Genomic DNA, 9,533 nt, shown 5'->3' with positions numbered 1-9,533 from the left:
GGAGATTATCTGTTGTGGAAATCTGAGTATGAGAAACAGTGCCAGGTGACAGTGAATACCAATAGAGCGCAAAATATTCCCATAGTTGATATGTTAGCTGGTGAAGGACAATATAGGGATACTGCTCAGCAGTTGCAGTACGATGTTGCAGCCTATGTGCAGATCAATGCTGCAGCCCGAAGAGCCTGGTATAAACTGCCGTCTAGTGGTAGGCAGACTGAGGATTTGTCTAAGATCAGGCAAGGTCCGGATGAGCCATATCAGGATTTCGTGGCTCGACTTCTGCAAACTGCCGGTCGCTTGCTGGGGGATAGTGAAGCAGGTTTACTTTTAGTGAAACAGCTTGCATTTGAGAATGCTAATGGAGCCTGTCAAGCTGCTATTAGGCCTTTTAGAAAGAAAGGTGAGTTATCAGATTTTGGCAGGCAAAGGTATGTACATGTTATGATAGATACATTTTCTGGCTTTATTATGGCTACTGCGCAAACAGGGGAAACCACAAAAAATGTTATAACTCATTGCTTGACTTGCTTTTCCATAGCTGGGATCCCTAACGTTATAAAAACAGATAATGGCTCTGGCTATACCAGTCAGGAGTTCCAACGTTTCTGTTTGCAATTGGGCATTGAGCATAAAACTGGGATACCATATAACCCACAAGGACAAGGTATAGTGGAAAGAGCTCATGGTGCTTTAAAAACACAATTACAAAAAATAAAAAATGGGGAGTTATATCCCCAGACACCAAGTAATCTTTTACATCATACTCTTTTCATTTTAAACTTTTTGAATTTGGATAAAAATGACTGCTCTGTGGCAGATAGAATGTGGCATCCTCAGTCACAGGATACCTACGCCCAAGTCAGGTGGAAGGATCCTTTAACTGGACAATGGAATGGCCCTGACCCTGTATTAATTTGGGGAAGAGGGCATGTTTGTGTTTTTCCAAAGGACACAGATGAAGCCAGGTGGCTGCCAGAAAGGCTGGTGAGGTTCGCCGGATGAGCGCCAAAGAAAAAAGAAGTAGAAAAGGATGATGAGGAGACAAACGTGGCTGATGATGATGTTCTTGCAAGTGATTGTGGCTGAATTATACTGGACTTATGTTCCTGATCCACAACATTGCACCCCATGATATGGGAGAAAAAAGAGATAGTAGTGACTGTGAATGACTCTTGGTTAATTGCTCAGCCTGCTTCAAAACGCCTGATGATTATTTTGGATTGGGAAGCGGGTTGCCTATTTGTTTTGTTAAAAAGATGTGTGCTTGTGGGACAAAGTGGATATTGTACCAATGTCAATGTGTTATTGCCAAGAGATAATAGAAAAAACAAAAATTTTTTTCCGCATTTCCACCCTGTAAGCACCAGCAGATATTCTAAAAAGGCTGAGAGCCTCCTTACATGCTTTTCCTCCTGTCTTTGTTTTCATCTGGTGGCAGTAAAGTTATTTATGCCTGTGGCAAGTCAAGGCAGCTGTGCATGATATGAGATTGCACTCCCTCCCCTAACAGAGGCCGGTAGTCAAAGACGGGTAAGATCTTCTGGGAGAAAGTCAACCTAAGACAGGGCGTAGCTGATGGAAGTTATGTGCTGATGACGGGTAAGGCTTTGCTCCAGCAGAAGACAACCTAAGACAGGCATGGTCCTTCTGTCTGACAGGCACGGTCCTTCTGTCCTAGATATAGCATAATCTGGGGTTATTAAAATAAAAAAAGAAAGAGGAGATGTCGGGAGCTGCTAATCTATTATGTGCATTGAGCTGTGGCAGCCTTGTTTACTGAGTTTGTGTTATGCATACCAGTACTTAATCTGCCTATTCAGGAGGGATGTGTTTATGTGGAGAGCCTCACAATACCTGACCTGGAGGCAATAGTGGTAAACAAAAGGATCAAAGAAGCCTTTGATCTGACTGCTCCTTGACCCTCAGGTACAGGTGGGGAAAAACAGCTGTTGTAACTAATTGAGTTCTTTTGTATAAAAAGGTGGAGCTGAAATAAACCGGGGCTGCAGTATTCACTGTCAGTCCTCCCGAGCATCTTTCCTGTCTCTCGTTCTTTCTTTCAATCCTCACTCCCCCTTTCAGGTACTGTCTGTCTTGGCCGGCTGGCACCGGCAGCTGACTAGACCCCAGTGGATGAACTTGCACTGAGAGACACCTGGGTACAAAAGCTTGACTTGATAGTTCTTAACATATAAGACAGAATGCATGAAAATCTGGTGGGGAGGGCTTATATAGGGAGTATAGATGGGGGTGTCTAAAAATAATCAAGATTTATTGCATAAAATGCATAAAAATACACATTAAAAAATTAAAGAAAGGTATCACAGAGATAATGCAGTGACTAAACATCATGTGTTTAATATGAATACATTATAACCAAACTTTCTATTCCTCAGAACATATGAAAGGAAAAGTCTTGCTTCCAGAATACATACACAAAATAATTCATAGATGCACTGATTGGAAGGACAAAAACCAAAAGAAACTCCAAGACTTGATAAGAGAATGCATTGAATACATGAATAAACTCATCAAACAAACTTAATTAGTAAGACAAAGAGTGCAAACAGTGAAACATGATGTATCAAATGATGGAAATTGCTTAGTAAGAAAGACTATGGGTGTGATGTGGTAGACTCCACTTATACAGTAATATTAGTGGATTGTTGTAGAACAAAACAAGTAAGCCAGGCCTGGTGGCTCACACCTTTAATCCCAGCACTCGGGAGGCAGAGGCAGGTGGATCTCTGTGAGTGCAAGGCCAGCCTGGTCTAGGAAAGTTGCTGCCTATAAGATTTCCATCTTGCTAGAATTCTCTTGATTTGTCCAGTAACAAGAGAGAGACTGTGTTGAGGTTTCTGGGATAAATGCCTCTCAATATTCTGATGATTTCTGCTTCTCCATCACATTTTGCATACACATAATGAAAAAGAAACTTAGTAACTAGAAATGCAGCTCCGTTTGTAGAGTAATTTCCTAACATACAGGAAGTCTTGGGCTATCCCCAACACTGCATGCAGCAGGCATGGTGGAATAAGCTGGCAATCCTAGCACTGGGGAGGTGAAGCCAGGAGGATCAGAAGCTACATGAGACCCCGTCTCAAAACAAACCTAGGGGACTCAGCACTGTGTCAGTCCTCAGATTTCAAATGCCTTAGATGGGATCATTTTCTCTGCATTCCTTAAAATTAGGTGTTTGGGGGAAGTACCTAGTAATAATCATAAGGAAAGTAGTGTTCTCTATCTTCCCAGAAGTAGAAAGCTCTTAAAATCTCATTTTATCAGACTGTTTCTGAAAAAGAAGTTAACAAAGATTCAGAGCTTCCCCTCTATCATAACCAAGCCTATGTGTGTCACTTTCTTATAGGACAAATGTGCTACTAAAGGTTGTGACAATGTTCAGGATGGTGATATAATAGCTCTGCACTGAGGAATTTAATATGCCAGGTATCACTGTAAGCCATTGAATGCTTAAGACGAGGTTGGCATTTTCACTCAGAAGATAGAGAAATTGATGTTCAGAGTAGTTAAAGATATTGTTCCACAGGAATATGGAAGGGAACCAGGGAGGTAAAGGAAAAGAAGGAACCCAAGAAAGAAGAGTAGGAGACAGGTGTTACTAGGGGAGAAATATGTAAAAAAGGGTTAGTTAAAATGGATGGGGGGTGAGGGCTATACAAAGAACTATGGGAATAAAGGGGGGAAACTTTTTACAGATACATAGTTAAAAGAAGAAAGAAAGAAAAAAAAAAAGCCTTAAGCACAGAAGGAATCCTACCAGGATGGAAGAAAACCCTTCCATAAGCAATACAGTTATTAAATGAAAATCCCAGTGCCACAGGTGGGTTGCCCCCCTTTGAGCTGAGGGCCTGAGACACCCTAGAGGTCCCCAAAACAATAAAGTCCATTGCCAATGATGCTGGTTGTACACTGGAAGTGGATGGATAAACCCTACTTCATGATGTGAGTGCAGGAGAGGGAGAACTCAAGCCTGGACTAAACTGGAAACTCCCTGTCACTGGATGGGCGGCTTTCATGATGCCATAAGGCAATATGCACATGACTGGGGGAGAATCATCTCCTAAAATTCTGCTCAACTACAGACCCACATGTCGCACTATCAACATGCCAAACAAGATGGTCCTGCTGGTACAGTAGTGGCACATCTAGTGTATAGTACAACCAGCAAATTTTCTATTGGACGTAATGCCTGCTCCTAGGGGTGGAACACACATCTGCTACTGTAGACCAGGCCAACCCCCTATGGCAGGGGAGAATATATGACCAGTGGGAAGTCACTGCAATTATTTTCTTAGATGGAAATGATGCACCTGCTAAAGTACCACCCAAGCATTTGTGTTTACACCCATAAATTATTATAGCAGCCACTGTTTAGATGTTCTTGCTTCTTGCTGTGTGTGTTTTTATAGTAGATGGAATCCTGCTGAAATACGCCAACAGCCCATGGAAAACAGATGATACAGAGACCTGGAAGTTCAGTGCCTTGCCACAATGAGAGGAACATCACCCCACACCTACCACCCTCTCCAAGACTCAGGGACTTTTGCGGAAGAGGTTGGTGGAAAGAATGTAAGAGCTGGAGGAAGGGGTGGAGTGCTAACTGGAAGTGTCCGCTGACCACTATGCCAGCAAGCTATAGCCACACCTCCTTCCCACTGTCAGCAAAGAGTCAAGGAGGGGAGTCAGTTACCCGTCCCACCCAATCAGTTGATCATAGCTGTATGTGGGGGAGGGGCTAAGGATATATAAGCCGAGAATGTCATGAGGCACCTCTCTTGCCATTCTGTGGGGCTCTCAAGAAGTCACAGGATCTGTATTTGAGCATGGACTCTCCAGTGCAGCCATAAATGGAGGGGTGCCCACTCTTCTGTAAATAAACTAGTTAGGATTAAAAAAAAAAAAAAAGAAAAAGAAAATTATATTGTTCCATGTTAGTCATTTGACAAACAAACATCACCACAGGAATTCGAGTCAGTGTGGAAAAAGTCCTTGATTTTGACAGCCTAAATCTAGAGACACACATCTTGAGAGAGCAATTAATCATGAAACACTATCGTAGATAAAAACAGATTAAAGAGAGCAAACATCTGTTCAACCATGATACATGAACCTCATCTTATAAGTCAATGAAACTTAAATAGCCCTGGTACTGAACTTAGCTGATCACTTCCCAGGTAAGCAATTACACATATTGGTATCTATGAGATACTGTTGCTTAAAAGTCTCAACTGTATGGTATCTTTCTGAAGACCTGTTGTTTTGTTATCTCCTGGTCCTAAGACATCTGAACCTTGTCTTGATGCTGTGGTCCCAAACCAAGACACTGCAGAGATGTCACTAGAAAATAAGGAAGGGGCATTTCATTGAGGAGGACTCCCAAGATGGACACGAGTCTAAGCACTGTGAGGTTTTAAGGGGAACAAGACACTAAAGTCAGCACACAAGCACTTGGAAGAGCCACCTTTACTGCTGATGCTATAGAGGAATCTGCCCTGGTCTGGACAGATTGAAGGAAAGTTTCCATTGAGAGCTTTCACAGGAGAAGTTTCACTGCAGTCTGAACAGGTTGAAGCCCCCATAAGAGGCGGACCTTCATTCCTTCAATTCCTAAGAATGTTTTACTCTCCACACAGGGTCACAAGACTATGTGGCTTCTCCTTGCTTCATTGTCATGTATGTGTTCTATGTTGGCAAGAGTCGTCTGTTCTTATGACACTTACCACAGAAAATTTCACTCCTTTTCATAAGGAAGGTATGTTGGTTCCTTATAAAAGACATTATTGGAAAGGCATACTCAACTTTATGATTCTAATCAATCCTTATCTTTTTTTTTTTTTAACCAGGCATGATCGTACACACCTTTGATTCCCCCACTTTGGAGACAGAGGCAGGTGGATCTCTGTGAAATTGAGGCTAGCCTGGTCTACATAGTGAGTTCCAAGTCAGCTGGAGCTGCAGGGAGACCCTGTCTCAAACAACATATAAAAAGAACCCTTTCCAACATTGTCTATTTTCAAGGCCCCATTAAGGATCAGGTTCAGCTGCCATGGACAGGATCCAAATACTAATTTGGAAAAATAATGTACACTCAAACCTGTCCAGAAAACATATATTCATGATGCAATAGGAAATGATATTTTAAACTTTATTGATAGAGGAGGGTGCCTCCTTCTCATTCCAGTTACAGTCTCATTTTGCACATTGCAATCCATAAGAAAGGGTATAGTTTTCTCGTCATGCCTGAATTGTCCAGTTAGATCAGCACTTATAAGACAGCTTTATAACCGCAATAAATTTCAATTCTAAACAAACATGGGAAGCACAATTTGATCACATGAAGACTGGATCAATTCATAAAATAACTCCAGAGAGGAGGCCCAATATAAGGATATTAATGTTTGTATGCTGTAGAAGACAGAGAAATGTGGAAAAAGAGAGCTAATTTGTCATTTTTAGACTCCTCTACCTTTTTCTGAATTACTGTTTTCAACACTGCCAAACTTTTGTGTAATATACTCAACTAATTCCATACAGCTCTTTATCTACAATATTAGATAGAAAATGAGTTCAATAAGAAAATTGAATGAAGAGAAAAATATGAAATATACCATATTTTTAATCTTATATATACCATATGTATTTTAATCTTAATTATACCATGTCTTTAATCTTATATATATGTAATCTTATATTAAATCTTACCTATGCTAGTTATGTCCAAGCCACTTACTGGCTTACCAGATGTGTTTTAGTCAATGTTGTGATGTCGAAGATCACGGTAATGATGTTGATGATGGTAACGGTAATCATGGTGGTAGCTGTTGGTGCCTTGTGCCAATCAAATGATGCCTTAATTCGATTTAATGCCAAAGATAAGTGTTTGATATAATTAGGTGTTTCCCCATCTTACAATAACACATAAAAATGTTCAGCCTCTTTTGCAGTCTAGGAAGTATAATCAATTCTATACTGGAATTCCTTCATACCCAGTGAGAATGTGTATCACCAAAATAATAATAACAAGTACTGGCAAGGATCTCAAGGAAAAGGGAAACATATACACTGGTGGTGAGAAATCACATTAGTCCATCCAATATGTAAATCAGTATGGAGTTAAACACTAAAAATAGAACTATTTAAGCTATATCACTTGAGTATGTAGGCAAGGAAGTCACATGCAGCACATAGTAGGGATGCTTGCGATCCCATGTTTATTTCAGTACTCTGAATAATATGCACGTTATCTAACCAGCCTCAGTGTTCACCAAAGGGTGGCTGGATTGAGAAGATGTGGCATTTATGCATATTGGAGTAGTATTCAGGCATAATGAAGAATGAAATCATGTCATTTATAGGCAAATGGATGGAACTGCACTAGTAAAATAAGCATGTTTTGGAAACAAGCATTGTGTATTTTGTTTCACATGTGGAAAGCAGAATAGATGGAAGTCGACATGTAGCAGCTACAGCCGAGGACAGGGAAGAGTGGGCAGTGGGCAGGTGGGCAGTGAAATAAAGAATATCGTCAGAGTATATGCATCTGTGAACAGCACACATTTTTCTAAAAATAGAATGTGCTAAAGGAAGAGATTGCAATTCTGTTCCTCAAGCAATTAAACGCTGATTAGGAAAAATACATGAGTTCGATATACCATACAAGCAATGTTTTAGTATGAGCCAAAATTCAACCAAAACCTGTTTGCAACAAAGCAAATCAAAGAAGCATAAAAATAAACCTATATGAGAACATGTTTACACTATCACCAAACTTTATTCAGGAAATGGAACAAAACAGACTTGGAAGACATCCTCTGTTGGCACTGAGGGGACAGCTGTGTTCTTCCTTCTGAACATTTGGGATGCTGGAACCACTGAGATAGGATCATTCTCAGGCAACTCCATGACAGAGCAGCCTCAGGAAAACGCCTTACCCTCTGGGGATCACAGACAGGCTAAAGGATAAAGAGTGGAGCAGATCCTTCTGCTTCCATGACAGGCTTTGAAGGGAAGGTGAAGGTGTTGCTATAGAAGTAGACGAGACTTCGTATCTTCCCTTGGTCCTGATGACTCCTGAAGCCGTCACTTGCTTTTGGGTGGGCACTTCTGCTGGCAGGGTGGAGGAGGTTGCACAGGAGGCCATTTCTGCTGGCATGGCTGAGGGGGGCATGGCTCAGGGCACTTTGGGGGAGGACAGGGCTCAGGGCACTTTGGGGGAGGACAGGGCTCAGGGCACTTTGGGGGTGGACAGGGCTCAGGGCTCTTTGGGGGAGGACAGGGCTCAGGGCTCTTTGGGGGAGGACAGGGCTCAGGGCACTTTGGGGGTGAGCACACAGGAGGAGGCTGGCAGGGCTGCATGCACTGCTGCTGATGGTAAGACATCTTGCTGGATTCTAGAAATCTGAAAGGAATTACATGACAGTGTTCAGAAGAAGTGATCCCTGCAGAGGAAAGGTCAGTTTATTGAATGTCAGATGTTACTCCTCTCTGTGTCCATATGCATTGATCTTCCTACTCCTTTTAGGACTTCCTGGTTTTCCCTCCTGTGTCAGTTATTTGTTTCATTAGTCTTGGGAAATCTTCCTTTTATGTCATGTCTTTTTCTCTGTTTCAAAGAACCAAGTAATGCTATTTGCGTACAATAATATCTTCAAGAAATCCAGTCCCAAGTTCTGAAACCCTGAGCAATCTCAATAACAATTCTTATCACCATTTTTGTTTGTGACACCCCAGCAGGTTGACTGGTATGCCCAGCCGAAAGCATCTCAGGAAACTTCAAGGGTCTGAACACTTCCTAAGATGTAAGCCTTTGGAAAAAGACACCAAAACAAAACATAGGAAAGAGGAAAACTCTCTGTTCTGTCCTCTTCAAATCAAACCATGAGAAGTTGAATTTTCATATGGATATCAACTATTATCAGTCAAATTGAAAATCCAATGAATTCAGGGAATCATTGTATTCCATTTTTAAATATTTGCCTACTTTGTAACATTCATCTCATGATCACCAAGCTTACTCTCTCCAAATTAAATTCAGCACATGAGAAAGCCAAAAAGACAATTCAAACTCACCTGGTTTTTCAGAGTAGAACAGGACTGAGCACCAGGAGTTCCATAGTCATGCACAGAGGACCTCTTTGTAGGACTCTTTGCCCCACCCAGCAGGAAATTGAACTGCCTAATAGTGGGTAGGACCAAGGGTTTCCTAACCAAAATGCAAATCCATATGTAAGTGTCTTGACTGGGCTCTCCAAAGTGGGGAGCATCCTGTTCATGGAAGTGCTGTGACTCAGAGACCATCCTTTCTTCTGGGTCTCAATGGTTCCTGGCAGTTAGATTAGCTGGGTATTTTCTAACTGGTTGTCAAAGTTGTCTTTCTTGATTGAAGACAATTGCATTCCTGCCCTCCTGTGTCTTAAACCATCTTATTTGTTCTGCTTCAGCTAACTGCTCTTATGTGGTAGATAAGCCTATTTCTCTTTCTGCTTTCTTCATATTCTTTGCCAGTGTGC

The 9,533-nt window shown here is 41.5% G+C and overlaps 1 protein-coding gene across 1 annotated transcript; it reads right to left on the bottom strand.

Moving 5' to 3' along the window:
- Positions 1-8,103: 8,103 nt before the first annotated feature.
- Positions 8,104-8,403, bottom strand: LOC103751999 (small proline-rich protein 2D). Its single transcript, XM_008855646.1, has 2 exons — positions 8,356-8,403; positions 8,104-8,274 (listed from the first exon to the last, which is right to left on the bottom strand). The coding sequence occupies exons 1-2, from the start codon at positions 8,401-8,403 to the stop codon at positions 8,104-8,106; spliced, it is 219 nt and encodes a 72-aa protein (XP_008853868.1).
- Positions 8,404-9,533: the final 1,130 nt, after the last annotated feature.

Source organism: Nannospalax galili, unplaced genomic scaffold (genome assembly GCF_000622305.1).
Source record: "Nannospalax galili isolate Female #2095 unplaced genomic scaffold, S.galili_v1.0 scaffold591, whole genome shotgun sequence".
NCBI lineage: Eukaryota > Metazoa > Chordata > Mammalia > Rodentia > Spalacidae > Nannospalax > Nannospalax galili.
This window is presented reverse-complemented; position numbering and strand designations above follow the sequence as displayed.

Bases quoted from the DNA above. Each gene is read 5' to 3' on its own strand.
- LOC103751999 (XM_008855646.1), bottom strand. From the start codon at position 8,403: ATGTCTTACCATCAGCAGCAGTGCATGCAGCCCTGCCAGCCTCCTCCT. The intron at 8,275-8,355 runs GTGTGCTCACCC...AAGAGCCCTGAG, and splicing joins AGCCCTGCCAGCCTCCTCCT to CCCTGTCCACCCCCAAAGTG.